Source organism: Mus pahari, chromosome 13 (genome assembly GCF_900095145.1).
Source record: "Mus pahari chromosome 13, PAHARI_EIJ_v1.1, whole genome shotgun sequence".
Lineage (NCBI taxonomy): Eukaryota > Metazoa > Chordata > Mammalia > Rodentia > Muridae > Mus > Mus pahari.
Window position 1 is genome coordinate 78355455 of NC_034602.1, and position 27877 is coordinate 78383331.

At 40.8% G+C, this 27877-nt stretch overlaps 1 protein-coding gene across 3 annotated transcripts in view; it reads right to left on the reverse strand.

Annotated features, from left to right (window-relative positions):
* Positions 1–3696: 3696 nt before the first annotated feature.
* Adamts3 (ADAM metallopeptidase with thrombospondin type 1 motif 3) overlaps positions 3697–27877 on the reverse strand; it is a 200467-nt gene continuing 176286 nt past the window's right edge. Inside the window, exons 15-22 of one of the 3 annotated variants that reach the window (XM_021210585.2) lie at positions 26769–26892; positions 23300–23380; positions 21479–21642; positions 17392–17557; positions 14255–14387; positions 11924–12131; positions 10710–10827; positions 3697–6043 (exon numbers count right to left, since the gene is read on the reverse strand). In XM_021210585.2, coding sequence (XP_021066244.1) covers positions 5511–6043; positions 10710–10827; positions 11924–12131; positions 14255–14387; positions 17392–17557; positions 21479–21642; positions 23300–23380; positions 26769–26892 — 1527 coding nt within the window. In that variant the 3' untranslated portion in view covers positions 3697–5510. Of the gene's footprint in view, positions 6044–10709; positions 10828–11923; positions 12132–14254; positions 14388–17391; positions 17558–21478; positions 21643–23299; positions 23381–24531; positions 24616–26768; positions 26893–27877 lie in introns of all 3 variants that reach the window. The other 2 variants (XM_021210586.2, XM_029545373.1) reach the window with 2 other exon arrangements.

Here is a 27877-nt window from a genome sequence, read left to right on the forward strand (position 1 = left end):
ACATTTAAGGGGAACTACTGAAAATGTGTAGCCAGACACCATCAGTCTCAAGGACTTTTGCTCACTGTGGTCTGAATCCTGAAATCCATTTAGTGCCTTGGCCTTATGAAAAAGTAAGGTTTATCTTCAAAATTGTATCTGTCACCTCACCTAGCACCCCCTGCCATCCTCCCTGTCAGCATGCTATCCCTAGTGACCATGATGTCTTTAAAGGCTTAGCTGTTGACAGCCCCTAGTGGTAGAACTGAAGACTCCCAAACAAGATAGATCCTTAGGAGAGTGCATTATGATGATGCCTTGCTGGGCTGCTTGTCTGCCTCACCACTGGAGTACCTGCAGCACTGCCCACGTGCTGCTCAGGGGAGACAGAACAACAGTCTATAATGGGGATCCCCAGTCTGTGTTTTCCCAGGTGGGAAACAGCAGAGTCTGGCTTGTTTGCTGTGGTTCCCAATCTCCTGTGTACCCAGATGCCCCTGCGATGCTGCTGGGAGTTAGGAACATGGGTCCCTTGTCTGTGCTCCCCCTCAGGGCATCCTCATGGTTATGCAAGAAGGAAAAGGCAGAGTCTGGGATGGGAAGAACCTAGTTTGATTAAGTGCCAATAGTACAGGGGGGCTGGAAGAGAGAAGACCCTCTCCAGGAGATGGAGGCATGGCTCTTTACAATGAAGGCCTTCTCCTCCCCCTTACTCCCTCCACCATCCCTTAGCCATCCCTGAAGAGGAGACAGTCCTTGCTTGCTCAAGCTGTTTATCTGATAGTAGGTGTAAACGCATACTTACTTGGGGTGATCCAGGGATTTAATATCTTTTTTGAGAAGGAATTCCCAGGAAGGGAAGCTCATTGGCCCAATACGCTGGGCCTATCTAGATGCCTCATTAGCATGGAGAACTCCAGGTCTTTATGTTATGCAACTTTCCTCAGGCAGAGGCAGTGTGTCAGGGGCTTAGAATCTTCTGGGACAAGGTCAGAGAAGGAGAAAGCCTGCTAACAAGGTAGTCTCCCATTTTGTGCCAAGCTCAGAGGCTATCTGGTCACGGTGAACTTTAACCTTCATTTAGCAGAGTGTTCTCACAATGCCTCTTGCTGAGGAAAAGACTTTTTCTATGGAGGAAAAAAATATAGTTGCAAAACACGCAATGCCTTTGACATATGGTAATTTTTTTCTGGGTTATTAGTGTTTATCTTGCCTAAATGGTGAGCTTAACTAGGGGACCAATCATTTAGTCATAGGCCAGAGCTCTTATCTCTAAGAAATGGAAAGCAGTTGTAGTCATGCCCTTATCTTCTACCGCTGAGGATTTTTTTTTCCACCTTGAACTACTATGAGCCTTTTTCTATGTGGTGGTCAAGCAGTGCATTCAAGAACTGTTCTCTCTGTAGATACACATGTTACGTTAGCATACCTATTCCTCAGCAGTGACAATAGATTCAGCTCCTTTCAGCTTGGGGAGTGATGGCTTTGTCTGAAACAGAACTGGCTGGAAGATACTAACTTTTCAAAGCAGCAGTTTTAAAACAAGGTTAGTTAGTGCTGTCCAGGGCACAGTTTTGGTCACTTCAGACTTATCAGGATGGAGCTAACTGATGAGGTAATGAAGTGACTGATAAGACTCCAGGGATGTGCAGCATCTTTGTTCTGGGAATCTAGGGATCTCAGGCTCATGTTAATGAAGTATGTTTTCTTTGTATTGTAGACAATATAATGGGTCTTTAAAAGTTCAACTTCAGCTACGGCTGAGATAATTCAAAGCACCTGGGACCAAAGAGGATTGGTGCTTTTTGTTGTTGATGATGTCTGTGTGTGCCTTTCTAACTTAATGGTTGTGAGTAGTTTCAATAGTCCTTTTGCTTTACCACTTCTTTAGCAGGTGGTATTCTCTGACTTTTTTCTCTCTCTCTCCTATTGATTTTTTTTCTTACGTAACTTAAATTTAAAAGGCCTCTTTATGAAGAAACCACAAAGTGTGTCAAGAAGAATGGCTTTGCTGCTGACTGCAATGTATGTAGATGAGATAAATGCATGGGAACCCATGCTGCCAACCGTACTGAAGCACCATCAGCCAAGTTCTCGGGAATAGTGCTCGCTGGCCACTTAGTTTGATCATTATCTGGGAAAGGCAGACGGATAAAAGAGGCTCAAAATCTTCAGAAGTGACTGGAGAGCATTTATATTGGGTTCATTGCATCAACTTTTAAAGTTGTTTTTCTTGAGATTTCCCAAACCATCCTGTTTATCCGCGAGGGTGAGCAATTTTGATTCTGAAGTAGCCGGACACCAGAGGTCCGCTATGGTTCAACTGTACAGTGAGGTTGAGGGGGATTATACAGACAGCGGTTCGATGTCCACTGGGAAGCGCTATGCGTTAGGCCCTGTGCTGAGTACACATGTTACTTCATTTTCATTGTAATGTCAGAGCTCTGCTGTCCATGTCATTGCTGAAGAAACTGAACATCAGAGAGGTCACCTGAGGCAGCATGGTTACGAGGTGGCAGGTGGAGGTAGAACTCGATTCTGCCTGTTTTGCCCTTCAAGCTGGCATCTGGCATCTGCACCCCAGCCCTCTCTTTAGATAATAAAAGCCCATCCACTTGCTGTGGTGTTCCGTTCCTCCTTGTGGTCCTGAGTCCAATGTGAAATCCCCCTCCCCACCCGCACCCCCCAAAGCTCAGGTATTCTTGGTACAAAGTTGTTAGGCATCTCAGCTACTCTGAGATTTCACATGGGGGTGGCGCAGAGGAGGAAGCTCTCTTTTCTTCATGATGTCATCAGCCTTATTGTTCTTCTCTTACCTAGTTCTAAGGGAAAGACTTCAGCATAACCCATCTCCCATGGCTTCTTAGCCTCTTTAAAAGTGCGGTTTATCCTGAGGTGAAAGCAAAAGATTCTCTCTAGCATCTCCAGTGAAAGGTTATTGATTCACCTGATTGGAGGAAAAGGTGTATTCCCACGAGCATAAGGAAACCAGCAAGAAAGTCAAGGCCAGGCCGCATCTCCTCTTTCATGTTTTTTTTTTTTTTTTTTTTTTTTTATTGCTATGTGTTCCCAATACAACCAACAGCATCAGTAGTGTACACCTTGATAAAAAAAGGAACTTTTTCAGCTTAGTAGAAAAAAAAAAAAAAGCGCATAGGTAGAAAGTGGAAGGAATATTTACATCTTATGGGAGGTGTATGTGTGTGACCATCTTCAGGTCCCCTGTGGACCAGATGTGTGTGTACACCCAAGCCAACTAGAGAGAATTTCATTCTGGTGGTGAAGCTTTCAAGAGAGAGAACATTTTTTTAAGGCTCAGGGATGATTTAACTATCAGGAAATCACCTAACTCGACATTTAAAATCCTTGCGTGAAGTAGCAGCAATTGTTTCGAGGTATTGAGTCATAGCTTAGGCTGTCGATGTATAATGGTTATGGTCAAAGGCCTCCCCAGTCTGGGCTTTGAGAGGAAGATGCATCTTTACTTTAGCCTGCATAATGGATTTCTAGACATGTTTAGAAGCATGCTCACAACACTTGTGTCTTTAAATGCAACTCAGGAAGTACTCATTGCATACTCAAAAATATGTATGTTTTGTTTGAAGCAGAGTCTTGCGACATGGCCCAGGCTGGCTGCACACTCACAGTAATCCTCCTGCCTCAGCTTCTGAATGCTGGGATGACAGGTGTGCACCACCTCACCCGGCTTTAGCAATGTTTCTAATTTATCATTTATTAAACAGCTAGCTGAATTCCTGACTATTTTATGCATCCTTGAAAGGGATCAAGTCATTAACTCTGTATCAACTACTTTAAAAAATGTAAATATTTAACACAAGCTTGGCCTGTAATCCCAGCTTCTTGGGAGGTTGTGGCAAGTGGATCACAAGTTCAAGGCCTGCCTAAGTAACTTAGGGAGGTCCTGTATGAAAATATAAAAGGGGACAGAGATTCAGCTCAGCAACGGAGTGCTGGCTTAGCATGTGGGAGGTCCTGGATCCAATCAAGTACTGCCAAATTTGTACTTTTTTTAAAGTAAGAACCTGTTCAATTTTAGTTCTTTGAGTTGGCTGTGTGCTTCGTTTAAATTTGTCCTTTCTTCACAGAACATAGCACACATCTCTAATTATTGTCTCTCTAGTTTACTAAAATGTCATTGATATTAGTGTCAATATTAAAGACATAAAAAGACTATCAAGAAAAAAAATCAACTCTTAAAATAAATATCTTCAGATCTGTGTCCTATATACAAGTAACTATACATCCACCCCCGGGGGGAGCATTTCTGGCTTCGTGTGAACATGTTGGTCACTAACAGAGCTACCAGCCCGGCACTGCAGTCCGATGCATTGTGACTGGGAACATTTAGATATGAACCATGCAGAAAATAAATATCTCAACCATGACGAAGACTCTTCCTTGAACTTGCTCTCACGTACTCAAGTGTCAGTTCTAGCCTGATGACACTTTTCTCAGCTCTGAGAGAACACACACAGCCCATCTGTGGTGATCACGGTATGTCAAGTACAGCTGACAGCACGCGGACTGGGCAGCACTGGGATGTTGCGCATCGCCACGATGCCCTCTGATGTGATGGCGAGAAGGTTGGGCTTTGTCCTGTACAAGTTTAGCCACTGCAGCCTGTGTGCACAAACACGTGGAGACACCGTTCCAGTTCCCTTTGTTGCAAGAAAGGAGGGCAGAAGATTAAATGAGTCACCTGCACATCTGCAGTGTCAACAGATGACAAACGGCAAGCCCTCTTTATATTGTCAGCAGATGTAATCCCAACTTCTTCATCCTAGTCTGCTTCGAAATCAACTCATGGAAAGCCACATAAGGCAATAATACTCAATGACAGGCACCCTAGAACATCCAGAAATGTAAGATAGTAAACAATCATTTGAGAACATCTTTTAAAATAATACTGATTTCTGCAATGTACAGAATTTACACGACAGTTGCAAATTTGCTCATACAGTATTTCTAATATAGATAAATAGGAATACAAGTCTAAGAATTATTTCCAAAATTTCTTGAAGCGTAAACCACTGGCATTTGTTCGGGTTATCTTAACTGTAACTTTAAAACGAACAAACGTACAGATCAGCTGATATGCACAATCGGCTCTAGGCTCTTCTCTTCCTTAGAGAGCAACCCTTTCTGGTTCTTTTCTTTTGGGGAGAGTTGTTCCTGGCTGTCCCTGAACGGGCGGGCGGGCGGCCACCCTCTTGCCTTAGTTTCACAACTGCTGGGATTCTAAGGCAGGGGCCACTGCAGCTGGGCTCTTTCCTTCTGAAAAACAGTCTTTGGCGCTTTCTTCTAATGGATTCTGGTAAACAAGTCGATGTGGAACAGGAGGAAGATGGAAGCAACTAAAAAGTGAACCAGCACTTCCGGTCCTTCCATGTACAGAGGATGCGAGTAAACCTTTCGTGGAGAGTACCGCTTTTTAACAAGCTGTATGCACCATGCAGGGAGGGAGGCGGTCCAGGTTTCCCTTTGACCTCTAGCTCCACTGGTCTGCTTTCTCATCTCTCTGAGGCAGTTGACCTGGTCGGATGTCTCCTGCTAACACTCTTTGCATCATCTTTCTTTGGGGTTCTTGTCTGGGGAGAAGCACCTATTGAATCGCTGATAGCAGGGGAGGGGGCAGCAGCCACAGGGGAGGCAGGCTGAAGGTGATCGGTCTTTATGGATGAGGAGGATGGCACCGACACCAGAGTCTTTCTTCCCGCCTGTTGTGCTTTCTTCCTGCGGAAGTCAGCATCCGCATTGGGGTTTGCCATGGAAGAGATGCTACTCAAGGATTTCTTCTCAGCACGGGTCCCTGAGGAGGAAGGGAGGAAGGGTGTAGGCATGACTAGGGACCTCGAGAGGTCCCTAGGACCAAAGATAGCATCACTGTGGATTTCAGCAGCTTCTTGAAGGTATGGCGGCGGCAGGGTACCACTGCGCTTGCTACATGATTCGCAGCATAACTTGCTATACCCTGGTATGGAGCAGTATCTTGCTAGCACCTCCATTTGACAGAAGATGGACTTGTCACCCAAACATGGCTCATCTGCAAAAACAGAAAAAAAAAAAAAAGCATAAACATAAAAGGATAAAGAAACCAAAATTATAACAATATAAACTACAGGATGGATATACGATCAGAGATGGCTTTTGTTTTGATGTTTAATTTTTTTAAAGATTTATTTATTATAATACATAAGTATACTGTAGCCATCTTTGGACACACCAGAAGAGAGCGCTAGATCTTATCATGGGTGGTTGTGAGCCACCATGTGGTCGTTGGGATTTGAACTCAGGACCTTTGGAAGAGCAGTCAGTGCTCTTACCTGCTGAGCCATCTCGCCAGCCCAAAGTTTAACTTTTTAAGTCAGGACTTCACTGCATTACCCAGGTTAGCCACTATAATGCTGAGATTATAAGTATGTCCCAACACAAACCAAGCAGCTCTGTGTCTACCACACACTTGTCATGGTCACTGTGTCATTATCTCCATCAGAAGCTGTCAGGTCCCTGAGGGGGAATGCTGTCTTTGAGACAACACTGAGATGTGTATCTGATGGTAGAAGGAGAAAAACTGCATTGCGTTCATTCTGAAGATGGAGAGAAGCATCATTTTTGTGTAATATGGAAGTTTGCCTTTCTAATAATTTGCCTCTACTATGATTTTTAATTCACAACTAAAATGAATATTAAACACTGCTTCTATAACTAATTAAATCATTATAACATTTAGCAAAGGAAATAATGACCACTTTGATTAAAATAGAATTGTCCGTTTGAAAACAAGTGTCATGTTTATTATGAGACATCCTCAGGCTCTTATTAGTCATGTTTACTACTGGACATTCTCAAGCTCTTATTAGAAAAAAAAACAGCTCTGTAAAATATGTCAACTCTGTTCTAAGTAACTTACAGGTTTTATATTTAATTTTATGAAACCGACAGTATTTTATGTGACCTGGGAGATGTGGCCCTGTATCATTTAAAAAGTGAAGAATTTTGGCACCAATAGGCCTCCTCATGTAAGAACTCACTTCAAGGCAGCAACTCTGCTCCATAATGCCAAAGAACTTTTGAGAGGTCTTTTTTAAGAGGGTCAGTTGGTGATGTTGACAGCAGGCTACTCTCTTGTTTCTCGTGTCATTCCATGTCCACATCCCAAGCTGACAGTCATGCTATCTTGACATGTATAGGCCTACTGCATTATATGGACTCTGAACACTTTATGCTTGCTAACGTTATAAGCTAGGTGGTGTTATTGGTGGAGGATTTGTGAGTTTTTTAACCTCGAAATACAGTTCTTTACTTGTGAACTATATCTCCTGTCTGTCTATCTAAAACTAACAAACTGCCGTCACTATGGCTCAGGCTGTAATCTCTGCTGAGGGCGTCTTTCTCACAGACATCGTTTTGCCTGCAACTGATGGGAGGATGGGTCCAGAACATCCTCTGTGCATTAGAGAGGGGCTGAGATGGAACTCTTGTCTATATGAGCACCTGGCCACTGCAAAGTGACCGAGAGCCCAAGTCTCATTAGGTCAAGAATACGCTTCTGTGTGGATGAGCAGAAGACACTGAGGGCAAGCTTCATGATAATTTTGTAGGTATAGATGAGCAGGCCTTAAAGACAATGAGTATTATCACCTAATATAATCATATAACACAACCAATCACTAAAGTAATGGAAATTTTATAGCCTTCTCACACCGCCCCTATGTCATAAAAACCTCGGGGAAGGAGCTTGGTGTCAGACAGACCTCAAAAAGTACAATTAAATCTGGAGTTTGCAACTGAGGGCTACCCTAACTGTTTGGCTGAAAAAGCATGGAAATTTATGATGTCAGAACTCCCAAAATTGGCTTCAGACTTAGAGCTCAGGGCAGTAAAGCCAGGAGACAAACATGAGCACACTAACACAGTGATGCTGTCTCCTCAGCACATTGATTTTACAGTGTCTCACCCACTACCACCAAAAGGGAACAAGTGGTTCTGTGTAGACAGGAAGCCAGACACATATATTCGAGTTACTAAAATCAACAGTTTACCTAGAAAGTGTTCAGCAAAGACAGTAATAACTACATATAGGCAAATTCATACAGAAACAGGAAGTTTAAAAGCATCGAATTTGGTATGTATTGTTTTGTTTTGTGGGGTTTTGTTTGAGTTTCTATATTGAAAGTCACTTTCCAAAGGAAACAGCTAAATAAAGAAGTCCTATGTCTCCCCCTGGTGGCCATGTTGGATGTTACTATTTCTTTCTCCTTGTTTTCATTTAAAAAGTTAGTTTTATTTTAAAATTAATTACTCTAATTATTGTATGAGAAAAATAAGATGCAGTCATATTAATACTTACAGAAAATATTTGAAAATTAATAAAAATAAAGTATTAGCAAATTAGGACTACAAGCATCTATGGCAAATATTAACTAATGGTGAAACTTAGAAACATTTCACTTTTATTTATTATTTTTCATCTTATTCTCTTTCTACTTTTTTATTATTTAAAACAGCTTTTAAATTTAAATATATTTTAGTCATAATATTCCCCTTCCCCAAGTCCTTCTAGAATCTCACCCCCATTGCAACTTTAAGTTCTTTCTCAAAAGAAAAGATAGAAACAAAACCCAATACAACAACAACAAAAAAACCCAAAACAAGAAAATAAATTAAACGCCCTACAAACAAACTAAAGCAAAGAATCCACCAAGTGTAACCAAATAAAGGCACACAACACACACACCACTGCTACCACCACAATAAAACAAGTGTGGAGTCCATTACGTGTTGGCCAACTACTCCTAAACATGAGACCTATCCTTGAGTGAGTAGTTCATTAATTTTCCCTTTTTCAGCACGTGTAAGTGACAGGTAATTCAACTGTTAACCTTTACCCTACTGTGTTGTGGCTTGGTCTAATGCTTGTATTATGTTAATGAAGTTCCCCAAATTGCAATAGAATCCACAGGTAAGATGCTGAGGGTTCCTACCCCAAGTTGGTTTTGATTGGTAAATAAAGTTGCTGGTGGCCAGTGCTGGGCCAAAAGACAGAGGTGGGACTTTTGGGTTTCCCTGGGCAGGGGAGCAAGGGGGGAGGAAGGACATAGCCATGCCTGGGAGGAAGAAGAGAGGTACAGAGGAGAGAGCTCAGCCATCATCTAAGAGTCAGGGATCATTGCCCAGGAGGGCTGTGGGTCTGGGTCCAGGACAGCCAAAATGGAATCTAGGTTTCAGTAGGGTTGTGTGTCTGTGTGTGTGTGTGTGTGTGTGTGTGTGTGTGTGTGTGTGTGACACTGGACTGGGTATCAAGTGCTACAGCCACCACCGGGACAATTTGAGTAGAGTTCATTGGGTTCTACTTCACTAGTGGCTAACTCATTCATCCTTTCACTTATTCATCCATTTAAAAATATGTGTAACAAAATAAAGTATAGTAATATGAAACAAAATCTATCACATAAGTTGGACAAGACAACTTATGTTGAAGGATAAAAGCCCAAGAGAAAGGATGTGAGCTGGCTGTGACATGTCACCCCACTGGTCACCAAGGTTAATGTGGCTGATCTGGCTGGCTAGGCAGGTGTCTCCCTTCCTTCCTCACCACTCCATGTGACCCCTTCCCATAGCTGCACTCTTGGTCAAAGACGATGACCCTTCCCCAAACAGAGGAGGAGTGATCTTTGGTCATGTGTTCCCCTGCTAGAACCTTCCAAACATGCTCTGGAGGTTTTGCCATTTTAAGTATAGTTGTTTACAATACTTAAAGACTGGAAGCCTAAAATGTCCAAAATACAAAGTTATTTGAAGAAGTTGCCAAGTTTCTTACAAAGGGGTGTGTGTGTGGGTGGGGGAGGATATCAGGGTTTAATATTACTTATAGGTCGAAATGCAGAGAAAAAAAATCCTTTTAGTCTTGAGTTTCACCAGAGCGCACACCAATGAGTGTTAGAAGAGAGGTGCAGTGGTAGGGAGATGAGCTGATGTCAGGTGTCTTTCCTAATTGCGATCTGCCTTATCCTGTGGAACACGGTCTCTACCTCTCCTGAGCTGTGAGTACAGATATGTGTCGCCATCAGGAGTGCCCAGGGCCTGAACTCAGGTTTGCACACTCCTGCAGCAAGCACATTAGCCGCTGAGTCAGCTCCCCAGTTCAGATTATAAACAAACAAACATTCTACTTTCAAAATACAAGTTGTCTCACTCAGGCAGCTGCTTGATTTTGGCATATGTACAAGGTATCTGTTTTGAAATTAGAAGTCAGCCCACGTACAAGGTGTCTATTTTGGAATTACACTTTGTATGTATGGGCAGTTAATAAAAAGGATCTTAAGGTTGAGTCACATTTAATTTCTGTATGCCCAAATAATTTTAATAAAACATCTCAAAGCCTGCCATAATAATCTAACTATAATTCTGCAAGATTATAAAGGTAAATCATAGAGAAACAAAAAGTAGTCCCCACAGAAACCCACATGGAAAGAAGCTACACATTCTTGACACTGCTCCACCCAGTATCCCCAGTGTACTGGTTTTGGTAACTCAGTGATGCTGGTCCTATGTCAAATAGCCTTCTCAGACTATTATTTCCAAAGTTGTCTTCGTTTGACTATTTCTTGGTAAGCAGATGCAAATTCCAGACCTTATGCTGAAAGGAATTTCTGCTCACTGAGGTTCAACAACATGAAAATGTTAAGAACAAGTAGCGATGCTCTTACCATTACAGGGAGGCAACTGGCAGGGTCTGACAGACTCGGGCTTTTCTCCATCACAGTGGTCTCCAGTCCTACAGAGAACCTGTCTCACCTCTGTCCCCTCACCGCAGGTCACTGAACACTACAGAGACAAAGGCTGCAATTACAGATGTTGATCCTATGGAACTGAGGCACATGCGTGCTCCCAGGATCTCTACCCCCACAATGCACACGTCACAAATCACTTGCTAACTCTGGAGTTCTCTCTCTCTGGAAGAGATGTCGTACAGGGATTCCGAGGCCAACTAACCATGGACTCATACGTTGGTGTCTTTGCCAGGTCCTGGTAGGCAGCCCCCAACTCCTTTATTTTTTTCTGACAGAGTAGAATTTACTGACAAGAACTTCCAAACTAAGCTGAGAATCTTCTGTACTGTTGAGATAGGCTGGACTGGGAGAATCTCAGTTCCAGGTCTCTACAGGGAATGGGCATGTCTCCATATTATCCCCTGTGGGCGACTGGCCCTCTCTTCTGTACCTGCCTTTTGATGTTCCGTCTTACTATAAACCCTCTTATTTTGAGTCCATAGAAGTATCAAGAACAGGTGGTATTATAGACAATGAAACAATGATCCAGCCTGTTACCAAACTCCATTTGACCCCAGGCTGTGGCTATGTACTGAGGAAGCAAGGCATACTGTCATTGGACCAAGGGCAAGCTCAGACTAAGACAGGCTTCATAAAGTTCTGTCAGGAGTAGGAGTCTATAGAATTACTCTGGTCCCTGTCCTTTAAAGGCAGAGGAAACCTTGGTAGAAGAGATCACAAGGTAATGAGTAAGGAGTTTGGACTATGCTGGTGAGCCTTGGTGGAGGGGGAAGATATGGTGAGACTGGAGACAGGGAAGAACAAGTCACATGACGGAGCAGGCTTGAACAAGTGTGATTTGGAACATAGAAAGTTTACTTTACCAGCTAGAATGAAGATAGAGTGAGAGGGGTGTGGGTACGTGGGGTTACTGACATCTAGGGTCTTGCATTCTGTGGTGGACTGGGACGTAGGTAAGAGGAAGTCACTATGATCTCAGAAGGTTCAGGGACCTTTCAGATGCCTCCATCTCACCCAACACCTAATCACGGTTTATCCCTACTACCTATTAATAACCACAAACACTGTCTGAAAGTATTAATTTTTCCTAACCCCTTCACACACTCATGGCACACTAACAAACACCTCACCTCATTCCAGGGCCCTGTTTTCCACTGGGCTGGACATGGCATTCTGTTACAGGGCCGGCGGCTCTCAGGACGTTCTCCCAGGCAGTACTTGCTGTGCACTGAGCGGTTGGTGCCATCCTGGAGTGGCTGGAGGCAGCGCACTGTGCGCAGCTGGTTCCCAGAGCTGCCGCAGCTTCTGCTACAGTGCTCCCATTCATCCGCTGCCCAGCTGTGGGAGCAGTGAAGCAGACAGTGAGCATTCCCACAGTGTGACACCTAGGCACTTCCCATCTTCCAAATGAGTGTACCTTATCGGGGAACAACTTTCTGACAATGGTCCCAGTGCTTTGCTTTTGAACATCAGAGGGACTTGGCTATTACACTCGTATCTGTGAAATATTAAGCTCACCTTACCATTTCAATAATCTAGCTTCCACTATTATTGGACCTCAGTGACCCTGAGAGAAAGGTAATACGTGCAGGCCTGGATAGAAAATACCTCCTTAAATCCACCTAATAAAAATGTTTCCCGAGACTAATGTTCAAAGCTACCTCCCATGGAACATTTCCAAATTCTAACGTCACTGAGAGGGGGTTAATGCTAAGTCAGCTGTGATTACAGTTCTCTCATAAGACATGTCTATTTAATTGGCATCCCAATTGAGGCCTTCACAGATGAGCACAATTCCTTATTCTAAATACCATATTTCGTTTTGACAGACTAGGCCAGTCTCAAATTACGAAAAGCAAAGCATACTAAGGCATGTTAGGACTTCGTAGTCATAGAAGGGACAGATAACCTGCATCCCCCGTGTCTGTGCACACTGACGAACCAGAGGGAGAGGGAAAACCCTGAAAGAGAAACTTAAGAGATGCATGGCCTACAAAAAGAGATCAGACCTCGCCGAAGTGGGGAGCAAGGGTGGCCGTGGACAGAAGAGAATGTGGAGATGACAAAGGGCCGCCTTCAGAGACACTGGCTGGTTGCTCTCCCAAGAAGCATAATCCATGTAGCTAACTACTGTGCAGTATGCGCTTCAAAACCGTGAAGACATTCACGAGGGCATGCCACATAGAAGAGCCAAGTGCCTGGGTGTAATCACCTCCATTTGAACACCATCAAAATATATTTGTGCACCATGAGCGTAATTACTTGCCATTAAATTAAGTCTACAAGTACACGGTATACTAGGAAAGATGCACGTGCGGGTCCATTTCATCACTGGGAAGTTGCCTTCTAATGACAAGGTTTTAAGAACTTAGATAAGAAAAATATGCCCTATAGAATTTTGAATCAAAATGATCACTAATTTTCAATAACTCAGGAGTTTAGCCAAGAAAGGGACAGGTACTTTAAGATTCTGATGGAAAACAGAAATATCTACCCACGTGTGTGTCTCCCAGAACTCAAAAGTGAGAGCAGAATAATTGCATCATAATTGTACTTCAACCTCTTAGATGCTTTTGCTACATATCTACAGTTAAATCTTCTATATGTCCCTTTTCCTTGTTATACTTTGTCTCCCTGAAGAGACTGGTGCCTCTTGCAATGGAAGAATGAGCCAAGAATAAGATGTAATTGACTCAGGACAGCCAGGGAGAAAGGTGTGTGAAAGCCAGGCTGAGGCAGAACTCTGAAACTAATAGGATACCTGAGTGTCTAATATTTAGAAGTGATTGGACTTCAAGACAAACAGTTTTACAAAAAAAAAGGAGCTATAATCTGCTCTAACACTATGACTTACCTGTTGAGACACACGTGACACTCACCCCAGATACCACTGCCAGTAAAATAAGTCTGTGTTGTTTTTTTCAAAAGGCTTTCTAAAAAATTTAGTGTATGAGGGCTATTGTGCATATACACCTTCATACCACAGATACCCTTATAGATGGTCCCGAGCCACCATGTGGGTGCTGGGAATTGAACTTAGGACCTCTGGAAGAGCAGCCCATGCTCTTGACTGCTGAGCCATCTCACCAGCCCCATATTGTGTTAAAAACCAAGAAGGAAAAGGTTAAATGTGGTCAATAGAGAGTGTCAAGGAATGCTCCATCTTTGGAAGAAACTCAACATTGATTATGTAACCTGTCACTTCCCCCAAGAGTCAACAAATAGATGGCAACATTTGATGAAATGGGTAATAATCAAATATCAAAATAAACAAAGCAGCTAAAATATATATTTGTATTTCAGGAGTAGGAATGTGGGGAAGAGCAGGGACCATAGCTTTATATACCCCTTGCCCTTGCGATAAGATTGACTACTTAAATGCAGAAGCTTTGAATTAAACAGAATGTTAACAGCATCCCCGTGCCCACCATGGCAGCAGGGCCACGTGACTCAGTGCTTACAGCGGGTGTGTGCACTCCTGAATGTTGCACATGCGTCTGATGGGTTTGGGCTTTTTATTGACCTCACAGAAGCTGCGGTGAACCATTTTACTGTCGCTTTTCCTTCGGCATCCATATTTCGTATACTGGAATCCTAGATCAGAAAGTAAGCTTTGTTTAGGCACTTACTAATGGCAAACATTTGAATATTCACGAACGCATTCCTTTAATAAACATCTGCATACATATAATGTGCCAGGTACCATAATAGGTGTTACCATTTAGAAGTGAACAGAAATGAGTTTAAAATTAATTGGCCCACTTTCTCAGAACTTATGTTTAGTAAATACTAAAACTTGTTACGAGGTACCCGTGAAATTGCCGGTGAATGAGATAGAATGTGTTCACATGCCATGTGGGAGTAGATTGGGTAAACACTGTGGTGACCAAAGGTGAGTAGTAGGACCTTTACAGAGCTCTGCAGGGGTGGAAAGGAATACACAGGACAGGCCACGATCTTAGCTGATGGGAAGGGGCAGGGAAGCCTTACAGACCAACCCCTCCTTCAGCAGAACAGTGGAGCTCAAACTGTTGTGCATTGAGGAGATAACATGGCACCAGTGCCACACACAGGAAAGAATTTGTGACGGGCTAGGTACTTCTGGTGGGTGGAGAACATGTCGTGTGTGAAGAGACAGGAAGTAAGAAAGCATCAGATCGACAAAGTCATGAGCCTCGGGCAAGCATTTGGACCTGGAGGTCATTACTTTGATATTTGTAAAACAAACCCACAGACACCAAAACTCCTTTAGGAATTGAAAACTTCATAGCACCTATAAAAGTTGTAAGGAAGCTGAGTATCTATAGGAATTTAGATGAATCATCTCATTTACTGTCCAAATTATAGATTGCTATCCGTGCATGTTTTCCAGGTTGCAGACCTCTGGATCCTTCACTCCTAAACATTTCACACTACTACAAAACTATTCTTAGAAGATATTATGCAGACAATATTCAAAACCTGCCACTGTCCTTGTCCTTGTAAAGTTCCTCCCAGCAAGGCTTTCCCCGTCAGGGACCCTGTGGCTCATCTAACATCCAAGTCTCCTTGGCTTCCACCAACAGGAATAATTTCCCAAACTCCATCTTTATGGCATTTACTATTCTTGAAATGTATAAGTCAGTTCTTTTGTACAAGGCCATTGCAAGATGCTTTGCTTAATGACCCCTAATGTCATTAAGATTCAGCTTATTAACTCTCTACAGGAACACTACCCGAATGGCTGTGGGTTTTCAGGGCCACACGTCAGACGACTGAAGGATTTTAATTGCAAGAACCAATATAATTCTAGTCACCCATTAAGTTAAAAACATTATCATGTAAAGAGAGAAGAAAATCAGTAGAGGAGGAATCACAATATTATTCTCTTTCAAAATAGTGAAGGAAGCCCCGTGAGGCAGACACAGATGCCATGCATATTAAAATGTCACTGATAACCCTGGGGACCATGTCTATGTGGAACATATGAAAAAGTGAGGATCCAAATTAAATCAGTATCTATGTTGCAAAGGGGAATGAAGTGCCATTCTTAAAAGCCCCTTCCAGAAACACTGTAGAAACAGTCTGAACATTAATTAAATTTGGTTTACCCAGAATTCTCTACTATGAATATTTTTTTTCTGTTTATTATTCAGAATTTAATTAGATAGTGATTACTGTAACTATTCTGCTTGTTGGGGAGAATTCTGTAGTGGCCTGTTTAATACTAGAATACTTGTTGTGCAGAACCAGACAAACAGATTGTTAAAAATGAGGTCCATCTCATCTGGAGAAATGAGAGAAGAAATTCAGTACAGCAAGGCAACGTGGTACTCAGCTAAGCTGGTCTGAATCCTATGTTTTTGGAAGAACCACTTACCGTCCTGTGTTTAAATTTCACCATCAGTATAATGAAGATTAAAAATAGTACTGACATCATAGAGCCACTGTTGAGTATGGACACACAGATAGAAAAAGCATTCGGTATAGCCGTAGCATCTACAACACAGCGTAATTAGGTATACAGATGGATGTAATTAACTGCGCTCTTGCTAGCACAAACAGAAAAGATGTGCATGCACATAGACAGCAAGACGGAGAAGTAGCAGCCTCGGTAAACTGGATTGGAAGAGGTTTAATATTATGGGAAAGTGATTAAGGTGCTACTGTGCTGGGGTTGGCCTGGTGCTGCTATGGCCCCCAAAGTCTGCTTACAGTCCCATTGAGTGCATTCTCAAGTATACCGAAGGATGATGTTAAATGTTGGTCGCCGGTCTTCTCTGACAGTTAAATAAAAGAAGTGATAGCCAATGACTGGGGAGAATATAGGTAGGCAGGGTTTTGATTACCAGGCTGGGAGATGCAAGTAGGGACCTCTAGGAAGGAGGAGGAGAAGGAAGACTGGAGAGGAGGAGGCTGCCGTGAAAAGAGATGGACCACGGGCATCTGGCCAGAAGTCCATCCTGAACACAGGCTGATGGACCAAAAGGCAACCCAGGAGAGATTCAAACAGCAAGTACTTGGGGAGCTCAGCTGGGAATTAGCCAGTCTAGTGTGTAAAAATAAATTAGGAATAATTTGCCCAGTAATTGTGCTAAAGCTGAGTAAATAAATCTAATGGAGACTTGGTCTTCATTATTGGAAGGTTGATGGGGTCACATTAAGAACTATAGAGTTGGGCAGTGGTGGCGCACGCCTTTAATCCCAGCACTTGGGAGGCAGGCAGATTTCTGAGTTTGAGGCCAGCCTATTCTACAGAGTGAGTTACAGGACAGCCAGAGCTATACAGAGAAACCCTGTCTCGAAAACAACAACAACAGCAAAAAGAACTATAGAATTAATTAATTACTTTTAAAACATTACTGCTCTATTGAACACAAGATGTGAACTTTAGAGAAAAGAGTATGGGGATGTTAGGTCCTCCATTGGTTTAAGTAAGTGGTTTTCAACATGTGGTCATGACCCCTTTGTGGGCCTGGGTCAAAAGACCCTTTCACAGGGGCTAAGAGCTCAGGAAACACAGATGTTTATATTATGATCCATAATGGTAGCAAAATTGCAATTGTGAAGTAGCAATATAGAGTGATAAACTGCTTTGAAAAATGAATGCAGCTGTTACCTCCGCCACAGGGTTCGGAGCACTGAGACCAGCTCTTCAGCGCCCACTCGAAGGTATCCAGCTCCTCCTGGATGACGTTGTTGCTGTTGATCGTCGGCACCGAGTCTTCATGGATGATGTACTTATACGTCAGGCTAGAGCGCGTGTCATTCTCCTGAGGTATGATCTAATACATATGTAAGATATATAATCAATATATAAACAACTGGAGGCTTCACGTCTGTGACCTTACGCATCTCAGAATATTGACACTTTCAAAGCTGGAAAACGTTTAAGATAGTTCTTAGAACACTCTTGTTCCCCATGAACTTGTGTGGTTGAGTGCACTATTAAAATATAAGGAAAATATAAACATATAAAACGGGATATAATGATATAAAATACATGCTGAAGAGTAAAAATTTATATTATCAAAATAACTGTTCTTTTCTATATAAGTCGCCTAAAATCATACTACCTCGTCAGTGTGTTTTAAAGCTCTTTATAATACACTGCTTTACTATAATGACCATGTTCTTTCCAGAAAAAAAAAATTGAAAAAAGATACAGAAAACACCAACAACAACACCATTCATGACTCTCTAGAACAAGAGAAAAGCCAAACTAACTTCTTATTATTTTAGGATATTCCCTCAAGACAATGTCATCCTGTGCTTCTGTATAAACACAAACAGCATTGATCAATGAATAGTTGCACCCTTATGGAGAATTCAGACTTTTCTCAGAACTTTAAAGGTTTCTGTGCCCTTAAACTTTTAAATACTCCATTCATCACTGCAAATAACTTTCTTTCTATTAGTTAATTGGATGAGGAAGAGACCATTTTAGGTATATATTTCCCCAATTTAAGATTTTCTTGTCTATTGTGCACTAATTGTGCAATTGCACTTATACAATCATTGGCCTCCCACCCTCTCTTTATAAATCAATACTTTTTCCTTCTTTCCAACATTGTAGTGTTTTTCACATGTCCAAGACTGAGTTTTAAAAGCTCTCGACTTCTGCCTCGGTTACACTGGCCCAGGTTCTCTGCCCACTCTCTGGGGATTCTTAACCAGGTATTATGGATGCTTCCAGAGCTTCCAGAGAGGGAAGAAGGCCAGCCAGCTGCTACGTGGACAAGGTCAGCTTGATAGCAGAGGCCTTTCAACAGCCATAGGACTGGGCCAGAAAGTATGAGTGAGCACTATAGACAAACCTCATGAGAGTCACGATGTCCCAACGGTCTGTGAACCTACTTTCAGCTAGACCATCCATAGTCACTATAGAACATGCTTCTGTTTATCTACAGAAAGTAAAATTTGACATATATGTACAAAAAGAACTTAGTTTATACAAAATAGAATATAAATGATTCATAAACCTAAATGAATGATAACCTTTAGAAAATAAATGATTTGATGTTATGTTGTACAAAACATTCTGCCATAACACCTCATTGAGGACTGTTCTGGTGCTGTAAGTATTCAAATGCTAAACACTGGCCTTTAAGGTCTGGTTGCCCCATGAGTACATCCTCATGTTATATAAATTGCTCCTCAATTTAAAACTATTGGTTAAATAAAGGTGGATATAGCCAATTACTGGGGCAAATAGAGGTACGCAGGGTTACAGTTAGGGATTATGAGAGGAGAAAGAGAGGGAGAAGGGGGAAGGAGAAAGAATAGGCGAGAACAGGAGGTCTCCATTAGATGTGGTGGACCAGGAATACATGACCGAGTGAAATGTTCCCCCACTCCCTACCTCAAACCCCTAAGGATAGACTGATGGAGTAGAAATGGCCCAGGTGACACTCAGGGGTACAATGGCAATTCTGGGCAGCCTGGGACAAACTGCTGTAGCCTCAGGATGGGAGACAGCTGCTGGAATCAGTCATGAGAGACTGAAATGGATATATTAAGATCCCACCCATACAAGTCAAAATGGCTATCAGCAAGATAAAAAAGATAACAGATATGGTGAAGATATGGGAAAAGAGGTACTTTGTATACCACTGTTCACCACTATGGAGATATATATATTTGAACTACCGTATGACCTAGGTCTACCAGCCTTGTGTATATATACTGAGATGATGCTAATAACCACAGAGATACCTGTATATCCATATTTACTGCAGCATTATCCGCAGTATGAAACTAACCTAGATGCCCATTAACAGATGACCAGGGAAAGGAACTGTAGCACATATGAAATTGGGGTTTTACCCAGCCATAAAGAACGAACTTACAGCATTTTCAGAAAAACATGTAGAAGTGAGCATGCTCAGGGAAGTAAACCAGCCTCAAAAGACAAGTATTGCATGCATGTTTCTCATCTCTCACACACAGGAAAATCATTACATGTATGAATGACACGGAAGTAGACGGGAAAGACGAGGGGTGAAATTTCTAGAAGAAAGAGGGACCAAGGCAGTGTGCTCAATAGGGAAAAGACATCAAATGTCTAAGCTCCAAATAGACATCTATCAGCAATGTCAACGCAGAGAGCAGACTATAGCAGAAAGGGACCAGCGATAGGAAAAAACAAGTGAGGCTAGTGGGTGTGGACACAAGCAAAACACAATGGCATGTAAAATCATAAAGAAACTGATTCTTTCTCACATTAAATAAAACCAGCCCTGTAAAACCCTTAAAAAGTACCTGCAGAAAACCGGCACAATGCATTCAGAGTTCTCACACAAATGAGACTCAGTCCAGGAGACAAAGGTTCTGCCACCTCGGGAAACACCCTTCCTGTTTACGAACCCCATAGATGTGTAAAGTCTTCAGAGGAGTCAGGGACCTGAGAACTCCAAAGCTTTCTGACACTTTGGACAGCTTTTACACTTTTAATTGTTTTGGTTGTAGCTGAAACAAAACCTTCAGAAGTTCTGGAAGGTTAACTGGCTCTTCACAAGGTTGGAACATTACTGCTCATTTGCTTCGGTCTTGCTTTGTGCAATTATGTTACATTTGTAGGCTGTTCAGTCAGCAGCCCCACCCCCACCCCCCCATCGGGTGGATCTGCGCAGGACCCATGGCTATAAGGAAGCTTCCACCGCTTCCCACAGGAGCTCTTAGAGCAGATTCCTCAGAGACTGCTAAGTGTGCCTCTTAGACAGGGCTGTGACCACGCTTCCAAGCATCCAGGAAGTGAGCTCAAGTGTGCTTCCACAGCAGGTGGCCAGATCTTCTCACTGATAATCTCTCAACTCCCTAATGAATACTTCTCCAATAATTAACACAATCTGTGTGCAAGCAACAACTTCTTCACATTGTATATCTTTAATATTGCCAAAACACTGACAGTTGTCTAAATAACAGATTTTTCACACCACTGGCTTTCCTGGTGAAATTCTGGTATTTTCTGGTACGTTGCTCAGACCACATTTCCTGCTTCTATGGGTCAAAAAACAGCTGATACAGAATTCTTGATTCTAGATATTCATTATATATTATAAATAACATGTTTGTGCAACAGGCAAATATAAATATAAAGACATCTCTAAATCAAATTACAGAATTGGTAATACCCTAATTCTACACTTGTTGAAGATGGCCTTTGGATAATTTGAAAGCTTCTGAAAGAACTCATTGATGATACACTTATACCCCAAAAACTTCCAGAGGAAGCTCCCCATACAGGAGGCAAATAATAGTGGATTAAAATATATATCAAGAAGGCTAGGCAAGCTTAAATATAAAAATATAAACAGCCGGGCAGTGGTGGCACATGCCTTTAATCCCAGCACTTAGGAGGCAGAGGCAGGCGGATTTCTGAGTTCGAGACCAGCCTGATCTACAGAGTGAGTTCCAGGACAGCCAGAGAGCTACACAGAGAAACCCTATTTCGAAAAAAACGAGAAAAAAAAATCTACTTTTTATTTTTGTTGCCTTTACCTTGTCATTCAGGAACAATGCCATACTTGTTAAACTGTATGAGATATATGAGAATGTTTGACACAGAACAGGGAGAAAGAAATAGAATTACAAAAGGAACCAAGGAAATAACCAGTCAGATAGTTTAGCTAAGCGTGTTTTCAGGTAAGTTAAATTATGAAATTATAAACAAAACCCAACCATGTAACATGGTGCATGGTACATACCAGAACAATAACGGGGTCATGTAGCGGGCCATCCGTGTGGAGGGTTTCAATGTCCTCTTCAATGTTGTAATCCCACTCCACACCAAGATCTATGAAAGTCCGTGACTTGGCTTCCTCTCCTTTGCCATTTAAGATGTAGTGACCTGTGGCTTGGTTCTTAATGGCTAAATGAAAGGAAAGGAGTGATGGGCACATATTTATGGCAGTGCTCATGACTCATACTCATAGTCCAGTGACTCCTCTTCCTTATTAGTATCAAGCAGTCAAAATGAATGTTAGTTTGAACTGTTTCCCCATTCCCTTCTTTAGGCATTTAAACCATTGAGAAGCATTCCTACTGATCAAATGGATAAAATGGAAAAAAAAAATGTTTGCAAATTTTCCCATTTGGAAACATTGTCAATGGATAAAATAATAATGTTTGCAAATATTCCCATTTGGAAACATTGTCAAAGATATCAGCAGATTCTAACTCACTCATCGCATATGTTTCCCTGGAAGGTGGGGCCACCCTGGATATAACAGATACTTTGTTAGTTAATACAAACTGTCTCTTTAAATATTGATACATATTGATAGCCACCCTAAAGAGCTGAACTGGTTTCCAGGCCAATAATTTTTCTTATGATAGTAAAATTACCAGATCACTCAGAAACTGATAGCCTTTTCTAAAAATATTTATTATTAATAGATCTTAATATATTACAGATCTACTGTTATTATAATATATAATACTTTTCTAGTGGGAAAAATAATAGGTTAAATTTACAGGTTGAAAGTGTCTATCAGTAAGTGAGAACATATTTCACATTTCTAACATCACTGAAAACATATTTAGTTAAAACCATTTGTTTTATATTTATTTCTCTGAAGCTTTTAAGATAATTATTCCAAGAATAATCTGAATTCTAGGATGAAAAATAGGATTGTAAAAACTAGCAAAAGGACTATGAGCAAACACTGGTTTGTTAGGCCATCTGACAATAAATATAATTTAAATAGAACCACCAAAACCTGAGAATGGAAACCAATTTGCTACAAAATCTCCTGGAGCTGGTGGCTAACTTTTAGATATCTTAGTGAACTGAGTGCCCAGGCCTTAGTATGACAGTCATGGTTACACTTTTGAATCTATTTAAAAACAAACTGCGATAGTATTGGGCATTCTATATTACTCTCCCATATGAGAGAAGAGAATCTGCTTTTCATTTTTCTCTGCGCCAATAAAAAATTGATAACTTCCAGATACTCAGAAAAATTCACATTGGAATAGCAAAAATTTCCCAGGGCAGCTTTAAATCTATCCATTTACCATTTTCAATAAACTATCCATCAGTCAACTTAAACATAAAAAGCAATGATTTTTCTATTCACTTCCTTTAATGTGGTACATTGTATTTTTAGCATCTTCTAATTCAGAGCAAAATATGATAAATGAATATAAACTTGTAAAGTTGTTTTCTCAGGAGTTATGAAGCAATTCCTTTTTCTACCAAAAGAATTTGAAATTTTAGTTTTAAACATTTGTTTTAAAGTAAATGTAGTTGAGAGAGCTCATTAAACTCCACATAATATTTAATTAATGACTTTATATATAATGCTCATCCTCACATGTATATGTATGAATAGGACACACACAGATTATATATATATATATATATATATATATATATATATATACATATATATATATACATATACACATATACATATATATATATATATATTAGATATATACATACATATACTCCATGTGTAGTGTCTTTGACATTTAATGTTGAAGTGCACAGAAAGGCAGTGCCAGCAGGCAGAAACACTTACCAAGAACATGAGGAGAAGCCTCGTCTTCTTGGATTAACACATGTCTAGCCCCAGGGGGTATATCAAACATCTTAAGGTACCCTTAGCATGTGTGGTGAATAGTGGAGGAAGCAGAGAAAACAAAAGCAACACTATGGTTAGTTCAGCACTGCATCCTTAACCTGCTCCTGCATGCAGAAGAGGGCATCCATAAATAGAACGGAGCATCTCAGAAACTAACTCCACAGCCTGGAGACATCTTGCATGAGGAAAATTCATAGGTTATGCTGACCTATGAATTGCAACTATAATTCAGGCAAACGGTTTTGCTTTCCTGAGTCTCCCTGTGTGGGTCTAGTTTTTATAACTACCTTTGAAAGTGGTGTTGAGTTTTTATAGAAGTTGTTAGGTGGCGAACTGGAGATATTCCTTCTGCCTATATATTTTTATAAAAGGCTTCTATATATTGCGATGTTTTAAGATTTAGACACCCACTTGAAATACTTATAAAAGGAAGACTGAACACAAGGTGTTTATTGTATACTGCTTTTGCAAATGTTTCTATCTCAATCTTCTAAACTAGGAAATTAAATTAATAGCCTTAAATTGACTATTGGAACTTAATATTATCATAAGTCATATAATTATATATTAAAATCACTTATAGTCCTGTTCATAACTATAAATCAACAACAGAACAAATTGAGAGGCAGAGATGCTATATCTCATGTTCAGTAAAAATAAATGAATCAGATCCAGGTGAGGTGATACCGGCCTATAACCCAGCATTTCTGAAGCTGAGGCAGGATGATCTTAAGTTTGAAATCTCTTTAGGAAGATGCTGTCTCTAATAAAAATGAATATAGGAATTTGTGAAATCTAACCTTTAGTATATTATTGAGTACCTAGTTCATATAATCCAGGACATGTGTAAAAAGAAACTCAGATAGAAATATATCATTGCTGATAGAATCAGATAGAAGGTTTGTCATTTATATATGTATAGTTAAAATTCATCTATAATCAGACTTACCAACTCTTATGTAATATTTATTAGGGTCCAAAGTAAATGTCATAGTCACCTAGGATCAGGGTTTTCAGTGCTTTAACCTGAGGTACAACCCAAAACAGGAGCTGTACGGTTTGCCTGAGTGAGCATTGGCTAAAAGCAACATGCTTAAGATGCTACGGAGTGCACATCAGTCTGCGGTCATTTATGGATGCCCGTCTTTCTGCAGTGTGCTGCAACTTACCCAGTACATTTTTAGTTTCTCTTGTTTCGGCAAGAGAAATATTACGAGCTCCTTTGGGTAAAACGAACGCGCCTCTCGTCTTCCCTTAAATAGAATGTCGTTAATTAGTGGAGGTTTCATGTTTATCAAAGTCTTGTTGTTTCATTGACTACCCCATAAGCCATAACAGATTCTATTGGGCAAGATATAAAACATGTTCTGAAACTCTAAAAGTGTTCAAGTCAAAATGTGTTTGCAGTAGTTAGCAAGTGCTGATAAACTGTTAATAGTCAATGAAAGTAAGACTGAGCAAAAATGCAGAGTGATGGGGGGTGATTTGAAGGCGGATACTTGCAGATTTCATTTTCCAGAAACGTGAGTTCCTTATGGCATCTCTTGCTTAAATGTTTGCCTGTTGGAAAAGGTTAATTAGTCTATTGCATGATTCTGGCAACATTCACGAAAAGAAATGGAGGCTAGGTTATCTCTGACCACTTTGATTCTGAGTGACTCAGGGGACAGGCCACATGTTCTTTTGACCTTGATTCTTGCTGAGCATGACTTTTTGAGGTGGTCTGAAAAACAGTATCGTGTCTTTATATTATACAAGATGCGGAAAGAATTATCACAGTAAAAGAAGAGGCTTCCTTACATTAATTCATCCTGAAAATAAAACCAAGTATTGCACACCCCCAAATAATTAACGTGACTTCATTAAAGCAAGCATATTTCACCCTCTCATTGGAATGCAGAGAAAATTACAGTTGATGCTAACAAAAGTGTAATATTCGAACTTCAGTTCTGTTTGCTCTGTTAAAATAATGCAAACATTCAGCCAGAAGTGGCATTATTTGTTTCCAAATACATTTCAAAGTAAAACCCATGGCAATTCATCATGAAGGAATAGCAAAGACATTAAGGATCACAGACCATATTTGAAAAATGGCTACCTAGCTCTGTCATCCAAAACACATCCCAGAGTAAACCTGATATTAAAATTTCCCAAAGACAGGTAGCCAGGATATGATTTGAATAAAAGGGACAGCGAGGGTTGCTCCATTTAGATGAAGGCTAACATATTATTTTTATGCATTCCTCTATAACTTATTTTCTTAAAGTAAAACAATTTTTAAATGATTTGTTTATTTACTTTATGTGTATGGCTGTTTTGCCTCCATGTATGTCTGTGTATAACCTGTGTGCCTGGTACCTGCAGAGGTGAGAAGAGGGCATTGGAGCCCCTGAGACTGGAGTTACAGATGAGCCACCACGTGGGTGCTGGGAACGGAGCCCGGCTCCTCTGGAAGAGCAGCCAGTGCTATCAACCTGTGAAGCAGTTCCCAGCCCCAAACCAAATTTCTTTGTGTTCCCTCATCCCATCAGACACTATGTTGATAATGTCAAAGGATAGTTAAGGGAATCCTCATGACATCAGGTCATATTTACCTTTAGCTGCCAAATTTCATGAAACATTTTCTTTCCCAATAAACCCTTATCAAATAGATGACTATTTGTTACACTGTATAAACATTTGAATGCAAATATTGTGGAAATTCTTATATAATTTATGCAACTACAAATATTTTTACCTATTACCTATGGCATGAGGGTAGCTTTCTAGTCCACCTTTGGGAACATTGGTGTGTATAAAACTTCAGGTTCATGGTTGTGAGGGTCACAACAGATCATATATATGAGCAACCATATCTCAGATGATTATTTGATTGTATCTCTTATTTTTTCTTTGCATTTTCCATGCAATATATCTCTGTTTTGTTTAAAATAAACTGTTAAAGATTATGTTTTATGAAGGCTAGCTCCATAAATATATCAAGAAGATAAATTGCCCATTTTAAATTAAAATAAGTGAAAATGATACATGTTAAGTTATATTTAAACTTTACAGCATTTTATGTTTCCAGATGATAAATTATGTGCCACATATATTCAAAATTAACCTTTAGTCCCATTCACAGTAGATTAAATTCAAAATAACATAGAACACAGATTTTGTTTCCCCTAAGCACTAAAACTACTATAGTGTCCCTTATATTTATTGAATAGTTATTTTCCTCAGGAATGCTATGAAATATAAATTCAAAGTCTTATATTTTAATTATTTTTATTTACACTATTTTTTTTTAAAATCTGTTAATTTCTATGATACACATTGAAAAACAAATCCCCAAATTCTAAAAGACATCTCAAAATGACAAACTGCAGAGAAGGGTCTCAATTCAAGAGAACAATCGTCTTACCAAGTTTCCTGGGTGTTCTGGTAAATGTCCCCTTCACAGTTCGACAGTGGGAATTGTCCCCTCCACAGACCCCACACTTATCCTCAATCTTGTTGGAGCCGATTTCTCTGTCACAGCCCACTTTCTGTGGAGAGAAGATGTTAAACATGGCTAATTTTAATGTGCCACGTAGCAAACTGCATCCCACAGGATGATGAACCCTTGCGCAGGACTTCCACTGTTGTCACGATTTCTCAGACCCCAGGTTTAAGAACTAGTGTGAAATCAAATGACAAAATGAACCAGTCTTGTCGATAAATGGCAAATGCCTTTGCCCTAATGAAGGTTAGGTGAGGTTCCCAGGATGATGTTCTCAGGATAGTTGACCTCCTCATCAAGCAAGATTTATACGCTGAGAAGTAGGCTGATTCTGGGTAGAAATCGACAAATCAAGGCCATGGTGCCTGGTACATGCTATTCACATATTCATAAGGGCATGTGGTAGTGTGGCAAGCTGTAAGATGGTGTTATCTTTCAAAGGGGAGTTGGGATGTGGAATAAAGTTCCCCCCAAAATACAAGAGACTCTCACAAAACTGTGAAGGAACAAAGCTAAAAGACATTTTAGAAGTGGAAAAAGTTCAAATAACTATGAAACTTTCCAATCACGGAGAGAAAGGTTAGAGATCAATATTTATGCACAGCCAGAAGCCAGGAGAGGGTGGCTGTATAACAATGGGGAAGGGCTGTGAATGCTGGGCAAGGCCCCGAAGGTCAGGTGAGGTGACATTTTCACAGTCAGCAGGCAATGACTGAAGGCTTTCTGGACTCGCTGGGACTTTTAAGTAAATGTTGTACATGGTAGATGATTGTACTTACAAGTTTGATATGGAAATGGGCAGGGGGCATACATTTAGTTCTAAATACTGAAAGGGTTAAAAATGATGACAATCACATTTGACTATCACCATTCATATCTATTCTTAAACATTTTATGTTGGAAACTTAATCCTCAATTCAAAAGTAGTGAGAGTCAGGGCTTAATGTGGGAAGCTATATTGTGGGCTGACAGGTGGGGGCCGACAGGTGGGGGCCGACAGGTGTGGGCTGACAGGTGTGGGCTGACAGGTG